General features: G+C 42.6%; 1 protein-coding gene across 1 annotated transcript in view; it reads right to left on the reverse strand.

Annotated features, from left to right (window-relative positions):
- Positions 1-20,477, reverse strand: part of LOC112071718 (polypeptide N-acetylgalactosaminyltransferase-like 6) — a 219,010-nt gene extending 198,533 nt beyond the window's left edge. Inside the window, 4 exon segments of the mRNA XM_024139158.2 lie at positions 9,978-10,144; positions 15,246-15,384; positions 20,332-20,408; positions 20,410-20,477. Coding sequence (XP_023994926.2) covers positions 9,978-10,144; positions 15,246-15,384; positions 20,332-20,408; positions 20,410-20,477 — 451 coding nt within the window.
- Positions 20,478-27,040: the final 6,563 nt, after the last annotated feature.

The following is a 27,040-nucleotide window of genomic DNA, read 5'->3' on the forward strand; positions in this document are numbered from 1 at the left end:
AAACGCGAAAATGATTTATTTGAGTTGCCCCCCCCCCCCAGTAATCTCTCTCAGAACTACAATGAGATTCAGTTTCTATGATTTATCTCCCTCTCTCTGCTCGATGACATTGAGCCTGCAATTCTACCATCTCTCCAGCATTGCCACTTCATCATTTATTTTCCTTATAGAATCTTTAACCGTGCGAAGGTCCTGGAGGAGCTGCGCAACAACACTGATGATTAATACATTTGCCAAAGTATAGAGTTACCATGCTGTCTTGTTCAGAACATAAATAAATAATCAGAATAGCCTACTACACTAGAAAGCCTATAATTTGCCACAGAGATTATAGCCGTTCTTTTAAAAAAAATTGCTAGGCTGTGGAGTGTATCCAATACAAGGCATAGCCTACAGTTCTGAAAACACGTGGCAAAATCTGTCATGAACAAACACATTGCAGACCAAAACAGGTTGGAAAGCAAATGGCTCCTGCTGAAAAGGAGAGACTCTTGTCTGTGGCTCCAAAATACTTGATCAACTCCAGTATTTTACCCAAAGTAAAACAAGGAGGAGGAGGCTGTTGGCCGAACGCATCGGCCATCACCTAGTCGAGGAGCTGGCGTTCATTGGTGAGTCAGGAACTGGAATAGAATTTTTAGGACTATATTTCCATACTTCATATGTAGCCTACGATAGCTATTGATGGATTCAAGACAAGTTAGTTTTTATTGACTCAATTTTCAGTTGTTCTTGTCAAAGGAGCCTCTCATTGGTCAATAATTTGCTGTGTGTATTATGGTGATTTTAAGACAATTGGGACTCGAGTTGGGATCCAATGATTCAGTATCTTCAGTCGTGACTCTAAAGAGGCCCAGGTTCCTGACTTGAAATTCCGAGTTAGATGATCAACTTTGGACTATTTTTAGTTCAGGTTAACGCACGAAGTCGGAATTCTGAGATTTCCCAGGGCTGAGTTCCTAGTTGTTTGGAACAGGCATTAAAAAGATTATACCAAAAGTCTCACAGTCAAATGAAATGCGTTTTTTAAAAGACAACATTTTCAGACTCTATGCCATAAATGTTCCCATGCACTACGCAAATGTGATGATTATGCATGCAATGCTTTATGATAAAGGTGATTCTTTTTTTTCATGCGTTCAGGTACCTCAGAGCTCCCCGGTCCCCCCCCCCCCTCGTGCTCACTTTTTGTTCCCAGTACTTCTCCGATTACAAATGAAGCACTGAGGATAGCTAGGCTAAATTGTTACTTCTCCTGTGCTACGTAGCTAAACTAGCCAACTGCTCAACTACTAAGAGCGATACGCAAACGTGATGCCTTTGTTTACTCGCATTGCAATTCGATACATAGTCCTTAATGAATGCTGCTTAGTCTGGTTTCATTGCAGGATGAGTCCCAAGCAAACATGTCCGGAATAGGGGCAAGGCTAACCGCTGTCAAACTAATCTGCTATTGGGAATTTACAGGCTTTGGTGGGTGTATATGATTCTTGGATACACACAAAATAAGTGCACCTGATAAATGCTGTGTCCTGCTTAAGCTGTAATAAATGTAGCCTACAGTTCTGAGGACGCCACAGTGATTGTTTTATTTTTAAGCTCCTTTTTCTCTCTCATGGGCTATGGGTTTATGGGTTGCGTTTCACATGAAAAGGCATTTTACTATCATAGCGCACATTTAGCCCTCCGGTCAGCCTGCACAACAGTAGGCTATTACCCCACTTCAAATAGGCCTGCAGCGCGCCCAACGGAGGGTTCACAAGACCTGACACAGATCAATGCAAAACACTCACCAGAAAACTTTTTGTTGAAAAGAATCAGTTCTAATGAGGCAAACATCAGACATATTCACTATTGCTGTTTAGCTGAGCTCATGTTAGGGAAAGGGGAAAGGGGGATACTAGTCAGGTTGTACAACTGAATGCATTCAACTGAAATGTTCTTGCATTTAACCCAACCCCTCTGACTCGAGAGTGCGGAGGCTGCCTTAATCAACATCCACGTCTTCGCGCCCGGGGAACAGTGGTTAACTGCCTTGCTCAGGGGCAAAACAACAGATTTTTACCTTGTCAGCTCAGGGATTCATGCAGCAACTTTCGGTTACTGGTCACACGCTCCTATCCCCAGGCTACCTGCCACCCTAGCCAACAAAAACCGGAATAGCACCCCTGAAAACCACTGCACTGTCTGCGTGTTGGGCATTTTACGTCATTCTGAGTGACGTTCACTTTACAGAGGTAATCATAGGGTCATTCATATGGCACAGAAGAGAAAGTTTTACGTTTTTTTAACTAGTAGTTTTATGGAAGAAAGCAACCATTCAAACTCTGAGGCTCCAGTATACAAGAAAATACCTTTCAGCATTGCTCCTGAACCTGTATAAGCACACATTGCAACACCTGATGGTGCTGTGATTGTGTGCATCCCTAACACTGAGGAAAGTAATCAGTTAGATATCTGGGCACAGAACCATAAATACTTGTGTTTAACCAAACCCAGTCTAATCTGGGACACCCTCAACAGGGACCAGTTTCTGAAAGCAGGCTCCTGCCTATGTGAGTACAGGATTCACTTCATATACTACCCTGATCAGCTTATTCTGGGCTATCTGGAGCTTTCCCCTTCATAAGCTTAGATAAGCCCCAAACCAGGAAGTACTAGTGTTAGTCAAAATGGCATTGAATGATGGCAGTCGTAGCACTTTCATGGAGTCCTTATCAAGCAGCTTGGACTTTCTAGCAAAATGTAGGTCCTGGCATTTAACCTTCCCTAGCACTTTAGTGGCCATGTTCACACCTCCCAATCTTCCATCAAGGATGCATCCCAGGTAGCTAACAGAGGTTTTAGTAGTCAGCACCTCCCCCCTAACTCCCTCTGATTTCAAAGGGACCTACTCAATTTAGGTCTGGGATCCAAAATAATTGCTTAGTTTTACCTAAGTGCAGAGATACCTTATTATCTCCAAGCCATTTGCTAATGTTGTAAGCTCTGTGCTAAGTATGCTCTCCAACATAGTTTTACTTTTGTGAGACACCAGAAGTGTAAGTCCATCCGCATAAAGGAAAAGACGGCAAGAACAAGCATCTTTCATATTGTATATTAGGTAAACAGTAAAGCCAACAGTCCCGCAGAACATTGTTGCTGACATACCATTAACCTGTACTATTTGCTCCCTACCTGATAAAAAGGACTTTACCCAGCTAGAGGATACTGCGTAACCCCAGTGCTTCCAGATTGGAGATTAGGAGACAGTGGTTAACTGTATCGGAGGCCTTTTGTAGGTCAAGCAAGTACCATTCCCACAGAATTTCCCTCATCAATCTCTTTCCTGATGAAGTCAGTCAAGTAAAGTAACATGAAATCAGTGGAGTATGTTTTTCTAAAACCCGACTAAAAATCATACATTAGACTGTGTTTGTTGACATATTCATACATTGCTCATGTACAACTTTCTCCTGGATCTTGTTACCTGGATACAACTGCTCTACTCTCATCTGCTGTGGTTAGGTTCGTCTATGTTACATCAGCGATGTAGAAGGCTATTATGTGATTGATGATTGGATCAACCTATATTCCGGGTCAGACTTATCCCCTTCTTACAGAGGTATAACTTTAGTGTGTTTCATGTTCCTGGGAAAGATGCCTTGTTCAAGAAACGCATTAACGATTATGCGTAATACAAGGGCAATTTACTCAGCAGAATCTATAAGAAACCTTGCAGGAATATTATCCAGCCTGTGGCTTTGGAGCATTTAAGCTCTGCTAGCATACTGGCTATTTGGCTGTTGCTACCTTTGCAAAAGAGTTTGCTGAACCCGTAACTCGGCATTATACTTATTGACGTGGTCGTTTCCATACATACCAGAACGGTGGGCAAGCTTTCTAACCAGCTTGCTTGGCAACAGAAGTAACAAAAATAGTTTAATTCATTGGCAACCTCTGCTTTTTCATATACATCTCCCCCCTGATGTTCAGTCCAATACTGTTAGTTGTTTTTGGTAGTACTACTACAGCCTAGTTCCTTAAATGATTTCCAAAGCATTTTAGGGTCATTTTTTTCTCAATGATTTTATCAGCAAAGTAACCCCTCTTAGCTTCATCCATCCTGCGCTGTGCTTAATTTCTGTGACGTTTATATAGGAGAAAATCGGCTGCTCTTGGAGTTCTAAATTTCATCAAGGCCTTATTCCTTGCGTGGATAGATTCTAGAATCTCATGATTAAACCAAGGGCTAGATCTCTGCTTTACCCTGACCCGTCTAATGGGAGCCATCACATTCACCACATCAAGGAATCTACATTTAATAAAGGCTTCCTAGGCACTGTCTATCCCTACACTATCAGCACGGTGACCAGTCATTTTACCCACTCTCTCCTAAACATTTCAACACAGTATTTTTGAGTCTCTGATTCTAACAGTTTTGTGAACATAAATATCTTTAAAAACCCTTCTTGTGCAAAAATGTAATAAAATGATCACTGATTATCATATACATTACTCCACTCTGGATATTTGGATTGATCAGACACCAAATTAAGTCAATTGTACTTTGCACTGTTTCACATATCCTGTGGGGATTCTTTATCTTTGGGTCAGGCAAGTGATCTACAGAAGTGCATAAAATACATTGTGAGTTGGGTTTTCCTTTTTGCAGACATCAGTATTGAAATCCCCTAACAAAATTGATTTCCTTCAACAGGGAATCATTACATTGACAACACAATTTCGAGACCTACATAGAATGCATTCTGATTGGGCGGCCTTTAACACACCCCCAACAAAATCGGCTTGGTTTTGGGAAGGCAGATATCCAGCCAGACAATCTCCAGATCAAGCCTTAAATCCGATCTATGTTATAAGCAATGTCCGATCTTACAAACGCACATATCCCCCCCACCATTCCGATCCTTCCTCCCCTTCTCTGTAAAACATAGACACCCACCTCTGATTTGCGAAGCAACAGACTATCTTCATCTATCTTCGGTATAGGCTTCGGACGTTTAAGTACACAAAATGTAAACACGTATTTCCCAAAGGCCTCACTGATTCCGATCACTTGATATCTCGCCTCCCACTTCCTACCATCCTCCCGCTGCACTGCCTCCGGTGGCCTCTCTGCCACCATTGAGCACCCCTCCCAGGCGCTGCTCCGTCAGCCTCACCACCGTGTCCCCCGTCTCTCGCCTCGGGTGGCCTCCGCACCGCTGCAGACCCCCCCCTCTGGTGCACTCTCCATCCTAGGTAAGTCCCCTGGTCCCACTCCACCTTCATATTATTTGAATAGTGAAATAATTTCTAATGCCCATCCATATAAACTAGTAGCCAACTGATTGGTATACTTATTGCAACATAATCATAGTTTTCCACTGAAACTTAATAGATTAGGATATCTTCACAGGTACAGTAGGTGACTAATGCTGGTTCACAAAAACTGGGAAGGTGGTATTTACACAACAAAAATCCACTGAACGCCCCTCAAACTGGTAATTACTAGTGGGAAACTTGTCTATCATCCCTGAGCTCCAACTTCTCCCACATGCTTACCTCCGATGAGCCTAGTAAGGAAATAACGTGATGCATTGAAGATAACTGCATTTTGGCAGTCAAATACAACAACAAAAACATTAATTTATAAAAAGAATCTATAATATGGTTTTGAGCATTATAATTTGTTTACAAGCATGGAGCGTGTACTTTTAGTTTATGGTTGACGCAGCTTGTTGGCCTTTAGCCAGTCAGTGTTTCTCAAGAGTACAAAACATGTGACTGCATCCAACTGGTATTTACGACTTCACAACTGGGAATTACAACCCTGCCACGGGTTATGAACGTACATCAGACAATAAAGGTTGATTTCATTATTTATCATTCGAGCAACAGATGGAGAGGTTATTATCATTATGACTCATACTTATTACATTGCCAAATGATTTCTCAGAAGGTTTGGTTTCAAATGTAGCTTTTCTGTCAGCAGAGCTTATTGTTATTCTCGCTTCAGGTGAAAAATCTGTTCAAGATATTTCGCTCCCTCACTGGAGAATTGTCCTCCACAGGCACAAAAAAGCCACTCTGCATAGCTGCTGTGTGCAACACACCAGAAACGTGCCTAGCTTCTCTGTGTACACACCAGAACATGATGGGGGTGAACGCAGTCCTGGGATGTATAGCCAGGATATCTTGGCATGCATTACACACGCTGACCAGTTTAAGGTACTATTGAAGTTGTGGTTGTAAGATGGGAGAATAATTAACAAATAATATGGCCAGTGACAATAACATTAGCACATCAAACGCAGGCAAGAACCAACACACACACCACACACACACACACACACACACCACACACACACACACACACACACACACACACACCACACCCACACACACACCAAACACACACACACACACACAACACCTCTGGGGAAGATTCAGCTGTAGGGTAGAGCAGCAGCTGTCCCATCTGGTGCTCCACAGTGAGGACTATCGTCCCAGAGAAGCCTCAACTCACTGGAATCTGCCACCTCTAACACTGATCCCACACACACACAACACACAAAACCTTCCCAACGCTGCCATTCACACACACAGAACCCAAATGACCCATTTCCACACATCACCTGACTCAGTATGTAAACAAAACAAGACAGCACGATGAATCAACAACAGAGAGTGGTTACATGGATGAACTGTGGACCATGTACTCAAAATACGAAAAGTGCACAGCATAACATAACGTACAACCGTCATAGGGAATCGCAGTTAAACGACAACAAAGCTGGCACCCCACCCACTGTTTTTGGTTAAAACGCTGGGGGGATGCGCTGGAGAAATGTAACCACTTCAAATTCATAAACAGGAGCTAAATGCCAGGATTGACCATACATGATATCAAAAGGAGTTTTGACCATGTTTTGAGCCTATATTCTGTTTGTTACATTTAGGTTGTTTACAAACATTGGACTTAACACAGCTGATATTGTGGGTTCTGATGGGATACGACAGTTGAACTAAATCATCAAGCCATTTATTTATAAGACATATTCTTCAAGAATGAATTCCAAGTCCAAAATGGATGTACAACTGCGTATCGCTCCTTTAAACAACCAGTGAATTCCCCATTAGGCTGAATCATCACTGATGCAAATGAAGAACACACACTCTAAAGTCCATCCACCAAGAGGTTGTTTGTGCTGTTGCTCTTCACCCGCTAAAACAATATTAAAATACTCAATTATGCTAATACATGCATGGGCTTCCAGAGGCGGAATACGGAATGTGGAATGATCCGGGCTAAGCCCTGTGTGTGGTGAGTCTTCTCTGTGTGTGTGTGTGTGTGTGTGTGTGTGTGTGTGTGTGTGTGTGTGTGTGTGTGTTGCGTTGGTGCGTGCGTGTGGTTGCGTGCGTTGCGTGTGGCGTGTGCTTGCGTGGTGTGGTGTGGTCTCGGAAGGCCAGTGGACTGAGAGTTCCAGTGGATTGTCTCAACGTCTCAACACTGCGGGGGAGCATCCAGTACACTGAGTCGACACAATGACTGACCCTTCCGGCCACGGTGGTCTGGCTACTGAACGCTTACGTTCTATCTCACCCCCCTGAGGCAAGCAGCCACCACCTATAGGAAGTGAATCTGTTTCTCTGCAAACACTAACATCCACAGAACCACAGGAGAGAAAGAGGGCAACGGCCAACAGGGCAACCAGCTGGCTGGGGAGCAAAACCCAACTCCTCCCAAACCAAACTACCTGACTAATGACGGATGAGAGGTTGACACAAATGAGTATGGCTCCTACTAGCTTCACACACAGGGTTATCCTCAGGCAATGACCCCCAGAGGCAAGACCAACATCCAGGCGTGAGACACCAAAAACATACACTAACAGAGATGAATCAAAGTGAGATCTATTAGTTGGTAGGGGTAATGGAACTAGTGCAATGCTCAGTACCCACTACGCCATACTGTTTGGAGCAGAACACAAGCATTTCGCTACACCCGCAATACATCTGCTAAATATGTGTATGTACCAATGAATTTGATTTGATTTAACCAGGTCCTATCTGATACATAGAGCACCATACTGTAATAACTGTAGTTTAACCAGGGTCCTACCAGCACCATACTGTAATAACTGTAGTTTAACCAGGGTCCTACCAGCACCATACTGTAATACTGTAGTTTAACCAGGGTCCTACCAGCACCATACTGTAACTAATGTGTTTAACCAGGGTCCTACCAACACCATACTGTAATAACTGTAGTTTAACCAGGGTCCTACCAGCACCATACTGTAATAACTGTAGTTTAACAGGGTCTACCAGCACCATACTGTAATAACGTAGTTTAACCAGGGTCCTACCAGCACCATACTGTAATAACTGTAGTTTAACCAGGGTCCGACCAGCACCATACTGTAATGACTGTAGTTTAACCAGGGTCCTACCAGCACCATACTGTGAATAAGTAGTTTAACCAGTGTTACCAGCAGTCTGTTAAGACGTTAACAGGGTCTACCAGACACCATACTGTAATGACTGTAGTTTAACACAGGGTCCTACCAACACCATTACTGTAATAACTTGTAGTTTAAACCAGGGTCCTACCAGCACCATACTGTAATAACTGTAGTTTAACCAGGGTCTACCAGCACATACTGATGACTGTAGTTTAACCAGGGTCCTACCAGCACCATACTGTAATAACTGTAGTTTAACCAGGGTCCTACCAGCACCATACTGTAAAACTGTAGTTTAACCAGGGTCCTACCAGCACCATACTGTAATAACTGTAGTTTAAACCAGGGTCCTACCAGCACCATACTGTAATAACTGTAGTTTAACCAGGGTCCTACCAGCACCATACTGTAATACTGTAGTTTAACCAGGTCCTACCAACACCCATACTGTAATAACTGTAGTTTAACCAGGGTCCTACCAGCACCATTACTGTAATGCTGTAGTTAACCAGGGTCCTCAGCAACCATACTTGTATAACTGTAGTTATCAGGTCCTACCAGCACCATCTGTAATGACTGTAGTTTAACCAGGGCCTACCAGCACCATACTGTAATGACTGTAGTTTAACCAGGGTCCTACCAGCGACCATACTGTAATAACTGTAGTTTAATCAAGGTACTACCAGCACCATGCTGTAATGACTGTAGTTTAAACCAGGGTCCTACCAGCGCCATACCATAATAACATGTAGTTAACCAGGGTCCTACCAACCCATTACCATAATAACTGTAGTTTAACCAGGGTCCTACCAGCACCAATACTGTAATTAACTGTAGTTTAACCCAGAGGTCCTACCAACACCATACCATAATAACTGTAGTTTAACCAGGGTCCTACCAACACCATACTGTAATAACTGTAGTGTAAACGCAGTCCTACCAGCACCATACTGTAATGACTGTATTTTAACCAGGGTCCATACCAGCACCATATGTAATAACTGAAGTTTAACCAGAGTCCTACCCGCACCATACTGTAATGACTGTAGTTTAACCAGGGGTCCTACCAGCACCATAGTGTAATAACTGTAGGTTTAACCAGGGTCCTACCAACACCATACTGTAATGACTGTAGTTTAACCAGGGTCCTACCAGCACCATACTGTAATAACTGGTGTTTAATCAAGGTCCTTACAGCACCATGCGTGTAATGACTGTAGTTTAACCAGGGTCCTACCAGCACCATACTGTAATGACTGTAGTTTAACCAGGGTCCTACCAGCACCATACTGTAATAACGTAGTTTAACCAGGGTCCTACCAGCACCATACTGTAATAACTGTAGTTTAACCAGAGTCCTACCAGCACCTTACTGTAATGACTGTAGTTTTAACCAGGCCTACCAGCACGCATACTGTAATGACTGTTTAGTTTAATCAGGGTCCTACCACGGTCACTTGGAGTAGGTTATGGGTAAGAACCCTGACCACCAACACACACAGTAGCGTAACAGTTAACCAGGTGTCCTACCTCTGTCACTGTAGTCGTCCACCAGTATGATCTCAGCGATGAGGTGGTCTGGGGTGCGGTAGGAGATGCTGTGGATGGTCCTCAGCAGGGACGACCAGCCCTCGTTGTGGAAGGGGATGATGATGCTGGTGTTGGGAAGGTTCTCCAGGTACAGCTTTGTCTTGCAGCTGAGGAAAGAGAATACACAAAATACCAGGGACTYTATTAGCCTCCATGGTTTTTAATACATCAGACCAGACCTTTCTTGACCTGTCCTGACAAAGACCCCAGTGGGATCGAAATTCAATACATCAGAGACATCGTGCGTGGTTCATCTCCACGTGTAGCTTATGCATTTGATGTAGAGCTAGCTGCATGTGTTGGTATTTCGTATGTTTGAATATAGTGACTCTGTGATAGGCTAAATGTCACAATCTAACAATCTAATACTGATATCTTTAATCACGTCTTCCTACATCTGGAAAGCCAACCTGCTCCCTGCTGTGTGTCACACTGCCAAGCCAGCCAGCCTTCCAGCCATCCAGCCTTCCAGCCATCCAGCCTTCCAGCCATCCAGCCTTCCAGCCATTCAGCCAGCCATCCATCCAGCTAGCCAGCCAGCCAGCTAGCCAGCCAGCCAGCCTCAAACACATAGCCTGCTTTACCTTCTATCTCTGTGCTGAGTCGTAAAGTAAATCAGCGTTTAAAAGAGCCACTCCAGCTTCAGCCGGCCTAATAAACAATTCAGGGAAATCTGCATGTTAATAGCCGCCTCGACAAAGCTGAAATTGGCAAATGAAGCAGCAGTTTTACGGTTCACACGAGTCTCCTGCTAATTTACCCCGGTGACAACCTTGACAAGCTGTTCTAATTTATCACCGGTCTCTGCAGAATGATGACTCGGTACTTGGTTAGAAGCCCTGGTTTTTATTATTGTTTTATTTAGCGAAAGAGAGAAGGAGTGAGGGAGTGAAGGAGTGAGGGAGGGAGGGAGGGAGGGAAAAAGAGACAATGAGAGAGAGTGAAAAGGGAAAGAAGAGAGCAATAGAGAGCGAGAGAGAGAGAGAGACCAAGGGTGGGAGGGGGAGAGACAGAGATTCTCTATTGAGGTCTGAGTTGACGGAGGTAGGAGGAAGTAGGGGAGGGAGGGAGGGAGGGAGGGAGGGAGGGAGGGAGGGAGGGAGCATAAAAATCATCACCAAACTTCTCCAGCTCCCTACATCTGTGCTGGGCTGGGAAAGCAAATTCATTCCTGCTGGAGTTGAGCCAATCTCTAAAACACAAGGTTGATCTCTCCAGCTGCCCTGTCAGATAATTCTACATTATGAAATACCATTCAGGAAGGAGAGGAGCATCGATTTGCATAGTAATAGGCAGATAGAGCCACATACCATTATGGAAAATACCGTTGTCACCCCCCTCCAGCGCCGTATCGCGAGGAAACTTGAAATATGGGGCTGGATTGGGGCTTTATAGACCTCTCTTAAATGCATATAGGCTTAAATTAAACTTCAATTTTCCCTTCCTTACTGTATGGAATGAGTGTGTGAGGAAGAGAGAAAGAATGAGAGAGTGAGAGAGTGAGTGAATAAATAAATGACTGAATAGAGACTCCGTTCAGTTCAGGTAAGAACGAAGCAAGACTGTCGGCTTCTGTTGAACTTGATAAGATAACATTGAACATTACGCAGACTTGATGCTATCAACTGCTGATGTGACTCTTTTTCATCTCAACTAGGCCTTTGCACCGCCGTGGTTGTCGCACACAAAGACCCGGTGAGAATGACATTCATGTTACATTCTGTATGGATAAATGCCTTCAGTCTGTTTCTTACGTGTTGATTTTCCACTCCCAGCATGATAGGATTCCCCACTGCGTCTTATACTGTCTGCCATGCTGTTAAAGCCGTTTAATAACAGGTCACTGCTCTCCAGATCAGATCAGTACTTACTGTAACACCTGCCTGGGTAAATGCATAGGTGTTAATGTTGGATGAATTGTTCAGCTGCGTCATTTGGTGTAAAATGCACAATGCTGTATCACATCTGCTTTAAAAACATGCCAGGCTTTATTCTGAGGCATTGCTCTGTTCAAGTGTAGGCTATGTACACTAACTCCCGAACGTTCAACTTCTCCATCATATCATATGACTTGTGGAACTGATTATAGATAGTCCAATGCTTCAGTAAAAACTGTAATTAATTCAGCAGTGAAAACATTTAGAAAATAACCCAATATAAAACAGTAACTGAAACCAAGTAGGGTTGGATCCAGGTATTACTAAAGGGTTCTACATGGAATTCAAAAGAGTTATACCTGGAACCAAAAGGGTTCTACCTGGAACCAAAAAGGGTTATTCAAAGGGTTCTCCAATGGGGACAGCCCTAGGAACCATTTTAGGTTCTAGATAGTGTATGTGCAGACTGAGAAATACAACATTGCCAAAAATACTTAGCATTCACAGACATCGCAATCCCTTAAATGTTTTTAACCTGTGAGGTTTATTTTCCGTACCGCTTTGTGTCAACAACATTAGCTAGCATAGCGGCAGCACTGGCCTCATTTCCATCTCTTAAATTCGTTGAAATCAGGGGTGTATCTGAGTTATAGCCGTCATTACATTAGGCAGGGAAGCAGAACAGGCAGGCAGAACAGACAGGCAGGCAGAACAGACAGGCAGAGCAGGAAGACAGGCAGGGCCCCAGCTTACTGTGAGGGAGATGGAGATCATTCAGCCACTGTCTACAAAATAATGTTCCAGATCACTGAGAGGATTGCTGCAGGGCTTTATGAGACTGTAAATAAACAGAGATGCCCTCTCACCATAGATATTCTCTGTTGTTCTCTCTCTCTATCTCACTACCTATCTAACTCTCTCTCTCTCCTTCCCCCTCTCGCTCTATAACTATCTTACCCCCCCCCTCACTCTCTATATCTTTCTCTCTCTATAACATCTATCTCCCCTCTCTTGCTTTTCTCTCTCTCTTCTCCCCTCTTCCTTTCTTCCCCCTCTCTCTCTATAACTATCTACCCCCCCCCCTCACTCTCTATATCTTTCTCTCCTATAACTATCTATCTCCCCCCTCTCTTGCTTTTCTCTCTCTCTCTCCCCCTCTTCCTTTCTTCCCCCCTCTCGCTCTATAACTATCTACCCCCCCTCACTCTCTACATCTTGCTCTCTCTATAACTATGTATCTCCCCCCTCTCTGCTTTTTCTCTCTCTCTCTCTCTCCCCCTCTGCTTTCTTCCCCCCTCTCGCTCTATAACTATCTACCCCCCCCCTCACTCTCTATATCTTTCTCTCTCTATAACTATCTATCTCCCCCTCTCTTGCTTTTTCTCTCTCTCTCTCCCCCTCTTCCTTTCTTCCCCCCTCTCGCTCTATAACTATCTACCCCCCCTCACTCTCTATATCTTTCTCTCTCTATAACTATCTATCTCCCCCCTCTCTTGCTTTTTCTCTCTCTCTCTCTCCCCCTCTTCCTTTCTTCCCCCCTCTCTCTCTATAACTATCTATCCCCCCTCACTCTCTATATCTTTCTTCTCTATAACTATCTATCTCCCCCTCTCTTGCTTTTTCTCTCTCTCTCTCCCCCTCTTCCTTTCTTCCCCCTCTCTCTCATTAACTATCTATCCCTCTCCCCCCTCACTCTCTATCTCTTTTCTCTCTCTATAACTATCTATCTCCCCCTCTCTCGCTTTTTCTCTCTCTCTCTCCCCCTCTTCCTTTCTTCCTCCCCAACTCTCTCTCACACACTAATAAACACACTCTCTCATTCTCTCCCTCTCTCTCCACACTCCGCACAAGGCACGTCACCTGCTAAGAAAATTGGCATGTTTTTTTGTGATGATGGAACTGAACTGAGAGCTTGCCCTGGAGGGCTGATTTAGCTTCATAGAAACCTGACTTCCTGTCAACACATGTTCTGATCCCACACACACGGAGTGCGGTGTGGAAAACATGTTTACAAGTAATTGAGCACACACCATTGTCACACATGAAAATTGACTTACGTGCGCACCTTGTACATCCTGTGCATCATGTCGAATATACTTGCACCCACACACACACTCTCTCTAAATACACACACATGCATAGACAGTCACACAGTCAGTAGAGATTAGACACGGGACAATATCCAGAGGGAGAAAACACTATAATTCAATCCTAAGCTTAACTAGCTTTCAAATTAGAAAATGTCCCCATATCCCTCTCCACAGTATGCACAGCACAGTGTGGCATCTAATTTCCCTACCTCGCTAACATGGAATCACTTGGAGTCCAAACGGCACCCTATGCCCTATAAAGTGCATTATGTTTTACCAGGGCCCATAGGGTAAAAACTAGTTCACTATATAGGGAGTAGGGTGCCATTGGGATGCAGTCACTCTCCAGCCCCCCCGCAGCGGAGGGAATAGTTCTCATTATCGACAGAGCTGTAACACTACTGCAACCCCCCTCCTGACTTCCAACCCATTGCAGTAGGAGTTACTGGGGGATTTGTTTCCTGCAAGGAGATAGAGACAGAGACAGAGACAGAGACAGAGACAGAGACAGAGACAGAGACAGAGACAGAGACAGAGACAGAGACAGAGAGGGAATCGATGTTGTTTCTATGAGGGCCTAATGGTGTGCAGAAGGCCAGTGGTTTCTCTCTCTCACTTTCTTACAATGCCTTCTAGTGCTCCCGGAGAGCCATTGTGGACCAATCCATCAAATACCTCATTGCAAATCCTCTTTAAGCAATATCTGACATCACTGTGAAAAGCAGCCAATACGGGCATCCTAACGTACATACACAGCACTGTTCAACTAAACACCTTTGATTGGTACCAGAGTACCAGAGTAGCAGAGTAACCACCCACAACAAACCCCTAATCGATGTAAACTGCCATTTTCCATGTAATGATATTAAACCATGTTTGCCTACTAATGAATAGCAGTAAAGTGCCAGTGCAGACCGTGTGCATTGTATACGGGTTACATTCACATGTATTTGATGTGKGGATCAATAGAGGTGAACGTGTTTGTTCAAGCTCCTCTCCTCCAAGCCATTGAACAGACACAGATACTAAGACCRGGGGGATTAGAGAAGACAACATCGTTGGAGATGCGAGGTGTGACCCCATTTTGTGTTTGAAGTGAAATGTTAACACGCACGCCGCCTTGRTCTCTCGTTAGTAGTGCAGCAATTGACCCCCAATTAACACACGTTATTACCTCTGCTCTGCACATCTATTCTGTCAACATTTGGGTCGGAGAAAGACCCATCTGTCGCTCTGCTTACTTTGGATGTCTGATGTCTGGTAGAGAGCGGTCCAGGGCGATGTTGTTACTAACGTAGATGTTGAAGCCGTTCTCCTTGTAAACCGAGTCGTCACACTCATCCTCAGCCAGAGGGTAGGGCTTGCCGTGCTCCCCTTTCCCTAAAAGACAGAAAATACTGTGAAAACTCAAGGTGCTTTGTGTGTGTGTGCGTGCGTGTGTGCGTGTGTGCGTGCATGTGTGCGTGAGAGAGAGAGAGAGAGTTAGTGTCTGTGTGTGTGTGTGTGTGTTTGTGTCTCAGAGGGTAATAATGGTCCACTTTAACCCATTTGGGTCTTTTTCGGTAGATACCCCGTGGAGTAAGTGCAGTGTTCCTCTTCTGTCCCATTTCTATGATCAGAAAAGACACTGTAAATGCACAGATTTCTTTCAGGGCTTGGCAGTTAGCCACTTTGGCGTAACGACGACTCCTAAATCCTCAAAAGACATCAAACCAGGAAGGGAAACATTTGGCCTGCCCTGCGATCACTAATACAATTATACACACGTCTGTGATTTATCAGATCAGGAGTGTGAGTATGTATGTGTGTGTGTGTGCTTGTGTGTGTGTGTGTGTGTGTCTATTTAGAGATGCAAAACACTGTTTTCGGTATTGTAATCAACGTTGGCACCAAACCAACAACAGGAACCGGGACTTCTTAAATTGAATAAGCAGCCCTCTACACACTCTGCTTAACATGCCGATAGAGAAGAGGAGATTGAAATCTCCTTGGATACTGCCGTTTAGGCACAAGTGAAATACAAACAATAGGCTAAGAGCTGTGTGTTCATTTGAACTGCTACGGTGTGAGTATCTCATTAGGGGGGCTTGGTAAAGCATGCAATGCTAAAAACAGTAGCCTACATGAGTGTGGATCAGTAGCTGTACTGAAACTTTGATATACAGCACCATTCGATGATTATAAAAGCTCATGGATGCTTATAACAAGTTATAGACCTAAAACATTATACCTGCAGGCTTGAGGTAAAGTGTTACTGTATTTGTTCAATCAAATGTTGCTGGTTAGTGGTTACCAAGGTGATGAAATGGTTTGCTGTGTGCACTGAAACCAATTAAGAATAAAACGCTATGTTTTTGATGCCATTGCATGTGATATACTATGCCAGTAACTATGGTGACATACTATAGTATCTATCCACACAGGCTGTACTCTTGAGTCCATCCATTTGTTCTGCAACCCCCCTACTGTTTAATCTTGAGTCCTGTACTGAGATGTAAAACCTCAGAAAGAGTCTGCGTGGTGACAGAATCATTGGCTCACACTCTGCCATGTGCATTACTGCCATGAGCTTGACTAACTGCCCACCATGAATCAAGCCCCAGGGGCACCGACGCTGAAGGGAAGGCGTTACATATCACTTAAGCTGCCAATCACAATTGACTGACAGCTTCTCTTTCATCTAATTGAAACCGTTTACCTCGTTTATACCTCCAAGGGGCCAGAAGTAGAGGATCCTATCGGCATACTTTATTAGAGGATGCTGCAATGAAATCACAAGTGGGTATAGAAGCATCTAATTCCGGAATCCTGCTAATGTGCATTGTTCTTTTTGGACGAGGGACACATATGAGAGAAATGTACWGCTTCTAATATAAAGAGAAAGCTTATAATATAGAGAGAAATATCCTAGGGGGGAAAAACTGTTTTAGCGCATATTATTGTARGGTATGTTAAGGTTATCCCTGAAAACACTCCTGGCGTGGCAAACATGCGGTTAATGTACACTGACAGCCGGCTTTGTTTGATGTACGGAGAGGATGCAGAAAGGAAAACAATGACATTCTTAACGAGAGGCTTTCCTTTTGATGTGTGAGCGAGACCGAGGAAAACATGGAAAGTTTCCAGGACCAGTACAAAGGAGGGAAATAGAAAAATCTTTGTTTTTGTAAAATATTAAATGGATTTGGAAGCGGGAGGTGGGAAATATTTTGTGGGCGCCGTCTGCCAAGTAAAGGCTTGTGTTTCAAGTATGTATCGTATGCCACAATCTTAGAGTCGGCTGGAAATAGGATGAAACGAAACCCACGTCCCTGTCCTCTCATAAACACAATTCATTTRACATCCTTCGCCAAAACCAACGCTAATGAATAAATCACTTGCCAAGTTTTACATCGTTCATAATTTCTCTCATCAACGTGAATTATACATTGACATAACCAGTGATCCCTCTCTCTCAATAATGCGGTGAGTTCAATAACTCTACTGTGAGTATTGTTGGCCGCTGGAAGCTAATTTTCCTCGGTACATAATTATTGAAACACTACACCCACAGCACAGGGCAGCCAAGCTCACAGGAGGGAGGCGAAAAACCAAGCAAATTAAATATTCCAATCCAGCACACCCACACATMAATGTTCAATAGTAATGGTTTTCCATTCCATCGTTTCACTCGGAAGGGGCTTGATTTTCGAAAACAATGGCGGTTCAAAAAACTAKAGTAAAACATGGACAAAGTGCACTCACCCAATTTCCCTGCTGACAGAACATGTAAATGGATGCTTTTAAAAGGCATAATGGGARAGACAATATATAGAGAAAATCACTTAATTGGTTTAACACATGAATCATTTCTACATGCTGTTCAATGGGGTTAGATTTTCCACAGCTTCCTGGTTGGGGGATGGTGGTGATTARGAGTCTATTATTCACAAAGAGTCTCAGACTAGGATCATTTTATCKTTTTAGATCATAATTAATAAGATGTCATGGACAAGGGGGACCTGATCCTAGATCAGCACTCCTACTCGGAGACACAATTTGAATGCAGGCCCTGTTCTGTAATCACTAATCTATTCACAACAGAGATGGGCAAGAGGCTGACGTCTACTTGATTAACAGGCCCATCACAGTGCAATGATGTTCCTTACGAGCACTGCAGCTTTATAAGTGGTTATTAATACACATGCCTACAATTCATTATACAGAGCATTTGTATATGAGCTGCTTTAGATTTGTGAGTGGTTAATAGATATAGTAGACTACACTTTTCCCATCTGACGTACGCGAGAAAAACAGGGGCAAATGTATTACTCGACCCTGGGTTTCATGCACTGATGAGCTATAATCAGCTTGATTCATCCAAAATGAATAGAAAGCTTTTATCATGGTCGCCGCAAACGTACAYTCGCGGCTCAACAGATGGTGCGGTACATATGTGGTGGAGGTCTGGTGGGACAATGACCATGCATCACGATCTGACCAGACAGGAGGGCAGAGAGGGCAGCGTTCAGGATTTAGGCAGCCATATTGTAGGGTTACGTGATGTGACAGGTCTGCCACCCTAATGGCACCCTATTCCCTACATAGTGCACTACTTTCAAAGAGGGCCCATAGGGGAATGTGGGGAATAGGGTGCCATTTAGACAGAAGCCCTGTTTGACGTCTCTGTTRTAGTCTGGTAGCAATTCAACTTAGTCTAATCTGGCTAATGACTTTATTTAATACTCTGAAGTCTGCATGCATTAGAATTTACAGCCGAGTTCCGCGATTCCAGAAGCTGTAAAAATGTTCTATTCTCCATTGTTGCCTGGTCATTAATATTGCCTCTGACATGTTTATCTACAGTTGACATGAACCCCTGACCGAAATAATATATTTCCTGTCTGGCATTGATGATTTATCCGGCTTGGCTTCAAATGTTTCCCAGCTCTGGGGTACGTTCCAAAACCCACCTTYTTCCCTATATCGTGCACTACCCAGAACTGGTCAAAAGTAGTGCACTATGTAGGAACTAAGGTTCCGTTTGGGATGCAGACTAGGTCTCTACCAGGATGGGACTATTGAAATCTATCTGCTAAAATATTGAAGCTTTAACTGGCAATGGCACAGTGATTTAACCTTAAGGGGGTCAAGACTGAAAATACTTAAGTTTCAAATAGAGCTCTTTTTGACTGATGCTGTAACTGCACAGCGGCAGGAAGGAGACACAGATACTGTGTTTGGATTAGGAGAGGAACATTGGGCCTCTGCCTCTCTGCTCTTTACTTGACATTTATGTAATGAATGGAAATAAAAATAGCTGGGTTATGTGTGGACACAATCATTTCTGGCCCGAACAACCCTCCCCCAGATACTTCTTGTTTGAATAGTGGATACTAATGGCTTGTCTATCAGTGACCTTTTCTAATTAATGTTAACCGGAATTGAGATCCTGGTACATGTTCTCACTTAGCTAAGGGTTAGTCTTGCCTCTACCTGGTGGAAACAGACAATAATTCGTTATTTTTTATTTTATTTTTATGTCTCAAATGGAAATGCATTTGTCCAGCATCTGGGCTCCCTGTAACGGCTTTCCTCCTCCTCTTCATCAGAAGAGGAGGAGCAGGGATCGAACCAAAATGCAGCTGAGTTTGAACACATAATTTATTAAAGAAAACACGAACTTGACTAAACTAACAAAAACAACAAACGGTGTAGACAGACCTAGACGACGAACTACATAAAACAAGAAGAACGCACGAATAGGAAACATAGGCTACACAAATGAACGAGGAACAAACAAACCGAAAACAGTCCCGCGTGGTGTACAGACACAGACACGGAAGACAATCACCCACAACGAACACTGTGAAAACACCTACCTAAATATGACTCCTAATTAGAGGAACGCCAAACACCTGCCTCTAATTAAGAGCCATACCAGGCAACCCATAAACCAACATAGAAACAGAAAACATAGAATGCCCACCCAAACTCACGTCCTGACCAACTAACACATATAACAAACTAACAGAAATAGGTCAGGAACGTGAGACTCCCATTGCTCAAGAAGCAGAGCTAAAGCGAACATTATCAAATAGATCAATATGACTTACAAAGTTACTGTACAGTACCTTAATAATATACTTACTGCCTTGGAAAACAATCTCCCCTTTACCTTCATGGAAACCATTACAGTAAATCATGATAAAGATAGACTTGGTTGAAGTTCTTTATGTGGGACATTTGTTACGTGAGGTCTCAGCTTGCTCGCTGTGTGCAGAGTGAAAACTCTTTAGCGGGTGTGGTGATTGCTGTGGTTTCATGTGAGTTCTCTGTGAGACATACCGACACGCAGTTCGTCTCTCCTGATGCTCTCGTTATCATGCCAGTCTCTCCTCCTCAAGCCGTCTGTCCAGGTGTATGTGTCCTTCGCTCAGCCCCAGCGAGAAGCCCTGAGAAGAGGAGAGGAGGAGGGTGGGGGACAATTCCATTATTCATCATCACCCACTCTGAGAGATTAAACGTTGCAATTCAGTGTGAGCCTCAGCCAAAGTAATATGAAGAGAAAGGTAAACACATTTTGATGGAGCATTCAGCCTGATATTTAACTGACCTCATTTCTATTCATTCTCCCTTCACTCCATCAACAGTCGAACATGTTCTGATTCTAATATTTTAATTTTTTCTTCTATATGAATGACATTTGAATTCAACTGTCAAAAAATGTTTATGCTGAACGACCTGAAGTGACTTCAAATTGTCTCTAAAGTCGTTCCCAGTGCAACAAAAGCTAGAACGGTATAATTCAGATACCCTACGCTTTGTTTGCTCTTCTGTGAATTTTGAAGGTTGCCTTGGAGGTTCAGGAGAATTGCCTTTAACCTGAACTTTAGCAGGGAGCTTGCTGCAAACACAAATACAGTTGTTTTATGCTGTACATTCATCTAATGTCATTGAACACTGGTTACTTTAATCACATGAATATACTGTATCCTAGACAAGGCTCATCACTATAACTACTGCTGTACAGTCATGGCCAAAAGTTTTTTTAGTATTCACTTAAAATAAGGTCTGTGTTTCGTGTGGCTTACATCACCGTGCCAATTTTATAACTGTGTAATATCCATAGGACAAGGTAACTCTGATCAATATTGGCTAAATATAAGCGAAGATAAAAAAATTGTAGGTGGATTTATGAAAATATGTTGACAAACGTTACCTTATCCTAGTGAGATTTACACGGTTATCAAAACGTTGAGGCGGTTTAAGCCTGCACGAACACAGACCTTATTTGAAGTAGATCAAGACATTCTCTATGGAAGACATGAACGGTAAAATAACGAAGGAACCCCTTTCAAATTCAGCCGCAAGTTATTACAGGAATTATAACGCGTCGACAATTTCTCTCTAAACCATATACCTTTGACTAATCCGGAAACTATCACTCTGAAACAAAAACGTTTATTCCGTTCCGTATTTTATCTAACGGGTGGCATCCATGAGTCTAAATATTCCTGTTACATTGCACAACCTTCAATGTTGTCATAATTACGTAAAATCCTGGCAATTAGTTCGCAAAGAGCCAGGCGGCCCAAACTGTTGCATATACCCTGACTCTGCGTGCAATGAACGCAAGAGAAATGACACAATTTCACCTGGTTAATATTGCCTGCTAACCTGGATTTCTTTTAGCTAAATATGCAGGTTTAAAAATATATACTTGTGTATTGATTTTAAGAAAGGCATTGATGTTTATGGTTAAGTACACATTGAAGCAATGACAGTCATTGATTGATTGTTTTTATAAGATAAGTTTAATGCTAGCTAGCAACTTACCTTAGCTTACTGCATTCGCTAAACAGGCAGGCTCCTCGTGGAGTGCAATGTAATCAGGTGTTGGCATTGGACTAGTTCTGTAAGGTTGCAAGATTGGATCCCCCGAGCTGACAGGTTAAAATCTGTGTCTTGCCCTGAACGAGGCAGAACGTCTATGGCGTCATTGAAAATAAGAATGTGTTCTTAACTGACTTGCCTAGTTAAATAAGAATTAAATAAAGGTGTACAAATTTTTAAAATAAAAATAAATCAAATCGGCGCCAAAAATACCGATTTCCGATTGTTATGAAAAACTCGGCCATTCCGATTAATCAGTCGACCTCTAGTACACCTGTTCTATTCATACACTGTCCTTACTGTCTATACACTACATACACTACTCTACTTTCTACTGTAGATCATACACGTACACCTAACATACATACGTACCAGTCAAACGTTTGAACACTCCTATTCATTCAAGTGCTTTTTCTTTCTTTTACTATTTTCTACATTGTAGAATAATAGTGAAGACATCAAAACTATGAATAACACATATGAATCATGTAGTAACCAAAAAAGTGTAACCAAAAAACAAATCAAAATATATTTTATATTGAGATTCTTCAAAGTAGCCACCCTTTACTTGATGACAGCTTTACACACTATTGGCATCTCTCAACCAGCTTCACGAGGTCGTCACCTGGAATGCATTTCAATTAACAGGTGTGCTTGTTAAAAGTTAATTTGTTGAATTTCTTTCCTTCTTATGCGTTTGAGCCAATGAGTTGTGCTGTGACAAGGTAGGGTTGGTACACAGAAGATTTGGTAAAGACCAAGTCCATATAATGGCAAGAACAGCTCAAATAAGCAAAGAGAAAAACAGTCCATCATTACTTTAAGACATAAAGGTCAGTCAATATGGAACATTTGAAGAACTGTGCAGCCTCAAAAACATCAAGCGCTATGATGAAACTGGCTCTCATGAGGACTGCCACAGGAAAGGAAGACCCAGAGTTACCTCTGCTGCAGAGGGTAAGTTCATTAGAGTCACCAGCCTCAAGAAATTGCAGCCCAAAATAAATGCTTCACAGAGTTCAAGTAACAGATACATCTATCTCAACATCAACTGTTCAGAGGAGACTATGTGAATCAGGCCTTCATGGTCGAATTGCTGCAAAGAAACCACTACTGAAGGACACCAATAAGAAGAAGACGACTTGCTTGGGCCAAAGAAACACGAGCAATAGACATTAGACCGGTGAAAATTTGTCTTTTGGTCTGATGAGTCAAATTTCAGATTCTTGGTTCCAACCCCGTGTGTTTGTGAGACGCAGAGTAGGTGAATGAACGATCTCCGCATGTGTGGTTCCCACCCACCGTGAAGCATGGAGGAGGAGGTGTGATGGTGTGGGGGTGCGTTGCTGGTGACACTGTAAGTGATTTATTTAGAATTCAAGGCACACTTAACCAGCATGGCTACCACAGCATTCTGCAGTAATACGCCATCCAATCTGGTTTGCGCTTAGTGGGTGTCAGGATTTGGCCAGGATTGTTCCGGTTTTGGCCACTAGATGCCCTCATTGTGCTTTTTGACCCTTTTGTTTTCCATTGTTTCCAGTTATTATTTGCACCTGTGCCTCGTTTCCTTGTATGTATTTAAACCTTCGTTTTCCTCAGTTCTTTGCTCTGTGTTTGAATGTTAGCACCCAGCCCTAGCGATGCTGTGAACATTTGTTGCTCCAGTTGGACTCTCTTGTGGGACTCTGTTTTGTTCTCGTTTATTTTAGATTATCTTTTGAGGCTTTTTCCTGCTGTACCTACCACCTGTGGGATTTACCTTTTGACTTGGAGTATTACCTTTTTCTCTTGGAATTACTTTTGACGTTGTGGATTTATATTTTGCCTGAAGAACTTTCCTTTTACTTTATTAAAAACACCGTCTCAAGTACTGCTGTGTCTGCCTCATCTTCTGGGTTCTGACGACTATTAGTGGCTCAGTTTGCTAAGTGACTGTTTCTCACACCGGAGACCCGAGTTCGTAACCGGGTCCTGACAGTGGGATTATCATTTGTTTTTCAACAGGAAAATGACCAACACACCTTTATTTGACCAAGAAGGACAGTGATGGAATGCTGCATCAGATGACCTGGGCTTTACAATCACCCAACCTCAACAAATTGAGATGGTTTGGGATGAGTTGGACCGCAGAGTGAAGGAAAAGCAGCAACAAGTGCTCAGCATATGTGGGAACTCCTTCAAGACTGTTGGAAAAGCATTCCAGGTGAAGCTGTTTGAGAGAATGCCATGAGTGCAAAGTTGTCATCAAGGCAAAGGGTGGCTACTTTGAAGAATCTAAAATCTAATATATTTTAATAAACACTTGTTTTGGTTACTACATGATTCCATGTGTGTTATTTCATAGTTTTGATGTCTTCACTATTATTCTACAATGTAGAAAATAGTATAAATAAATAAATATTTATTTGCATTCCTGACTCTGCAATTCTCAATCTGATGTCTTCATTTCTTGTTCTTTTATTATACTTTTGGATTATGTGAGCATTGTTATTGTATTGCTAGATATTGCTGCATTGTTATTGTATTTGCTAAGATATTGCTGCATTGTTATTGTATTGCTAGATATTGCTGCATTGTTATTGTATTGCTAGATATTGCTGCATTGTTATTGTATTGCTAATATTGCTGCATTGTATTGAGCTTAATTTGCTGCATTGAAAACATACGCATTTTGCTGCATTGGCGATAACATCTGCAAAACTGTGTACGTGACCAATACACTTTGATTTTATTTGAAGTCATAACCGGAGGGGGAAGAAAAAGCTTTTATGAAATGCTACTTTTAAAAGCATCGTGGTGCAGATAGGGCTTCGTAATCTCTCCTTCTCTCTCACACAAACACACACACACACACTCCTGATATGATAAATCTCAAAGGTGTGTATAATCATATTAGTCATCGCAGGGCAGGCAAAATGTTTCCCTTCCTGGTTTGATGTCTTTTGAGGATTTAGGAGTCGTCGTTACGCCAAAGTGGCTAACTGCCAAGCCCTGAAAGAAATCTGTGCATTTACAGTGTCTTTTCTGATCATAGAAATGGGACAGAAGAGGAACACTGCAATTACTCCACGGGGTATCTACCGAAAAAGACCCATTGACAAATGGGTTAAAGTGMACCATTATGTTTCCTGTCTGTTTCCAAAAGCTGCTGAAAAGTTGGTTCCTCTGAGGCCCTGCATCATATTCTTTTTCAAGAGATGCTGAAGTATCATGGCATGTAGGTGGAAATGTGGTTATTGTGGTTCAAATGGACCCCTCACTAAATGGACCCCTCACTAAATGGACCCCTCACTAAATGGACCCCTCACTAAATGCACCCCTCACAAATGGACCCCTATAGTACTTTGCCTCAGAAGAGCCAATTTTTCATCAGCTTTTGGAAACAGACAGGACACCACAGTCATAATGATCCACTTTAACACTTCCCATTTGTCAATGGGTCTTTTTTGTTCGATTCCCTGTGGAGTAATTGTGGTGTTTCTCTTCTCTCCCCTAGTAGCAGCGGGATAATGCCCTATGGGTAGCTGCATGGCTATGACGAGCAATTTGAGCTACAGGGCTACAACTAGACCTTGGTTATGTTCAGTAGGGCACGCAGTAGTACAATCTCTTCAGATAGTACTTCCCTGTTTCACGCCATTTCTAAACGTTTCCCCTCAACTGAACAAGACAATAGAGGCATTCTGTAATGCTATTATCTCATCTCAGAGATCCTGATAGCACATTCATATGTTAGCTCTGAGAACAAACACACTTCTGAATGGTAAATCAACAGACGTTCCCCATGAGAGTCGTAATTGGAGTGGTTTACTGTTAGCAGAAGGCGATATGGCTGTCTTTACACAGGCAGCCCATTTGTGATCTTTTTCCACTAATTGGCCTTTTGACCAATCAAATCAGCTCTGAGAAAGATCGGATGTGAAAAGATCAGAATTGGGCTGCCTGTGTAAACGCAGCCCATGAGGCACACATCAAAATAAGGGATTTGGAGATAGAGGAACAACAGTAATTTAAAGAGACACACCACAATGAATATGTGCTTTTGAATAACTTTAAAAAGCCATGTAGATATATGAAGAGAGCGATCATGATCANAGTAATTTAAAGAGACACACCACAATGAATATGTGCTTTTGAATAACTTTAAAAAGCCATGTAGATATATGAAGAGAGCGATCATGATCATATCGGAGAATTTCAAATCTTGAATGAGGTGGTATTTTAGAGCTAATCAGCCTCCGCTGGACATAATCCAGTTACTTTACAGTTGGACGTGATCTAAAATCTAACGGAGCATGTCTTTTTGAGACACAGTTATTACAGTCTCCTCACTTRACTAATCAGAGGTAAGAAGGACAGGGAAACAGTTGGATAATTGAAAATAAGCTCCAATGTAAAATGAAGCATGAGGTTGAGAAGGAAAATGTGTGTTTACTGCTTAGAGTTCCATTCTCCATTAGGGACAGACGTGAGATTTAGAGAACACATCTGATAGACCTTGTGATGAAAAAACAAGGACAGTGTTGACTTCTAAAAGTCAACTGATGCTACTAATTAGCATAGGAWACATTTCAGACTTTTCTTTCCTTTTTTTAGGTAARGTTGCCATGACAACTGTTCWATAAACTGAGGATACTTTATGAAGTCACTTCGCCCACATGAGAGTAAWGGATACTACAGTTTATGTGAGGGATAACTGTGTGTTTTCACATATCCACGCCAGCTTGTTTCAGTACAAAMAATAAATTCTAACTACTCAGGTAGAGCCTAAGAGGCTAATATCATTACAGTCACAACTGTGACCCTGCGAAACCCTGCACTTTGAGTAATTTACATCTCTCTCAAGCTGACACGGGACACAGCGCAAAATAATTGCCAAGCCAAGAGGTAAACCCAATCTTTAAAGGAGTGCAATTTTCATTTATATTGTCCTATAATTCCTATTTCATTGCCACCTGAAGACACTAGGTCCACGCCTGTTAAATGTCTAAATGACCCCAGGGTTTCACACACACGAAGACAGACAGGGAACTCATCTTCTGATCCACACCTCATAAAGGGCAGGTCAAGAGGTGTTGGAGCTGGCTACCAATATTTCACGACTTCTCCTTCTCAGACTCCCAGGCTTTGAAGGCTACGACACAGACACACACACACA

This window comes from Salvelinus sp. IW2-2015, unplaced genomic scaffold (genome assembly GCF_002910315.2).
Source record: "Salvelinus sp. IW2-2015 unplaced genomic scaffold, ASM291031v2 Un_scaffold1700, whole genome shotgun sequence".
Lineage (NCBI taxonomy): Eukaryota > Metazoa > Chordata > Actinopteri > Salmoniformes > Salmonidae > Salvelinus > Salvelinus sp. IW2-2015.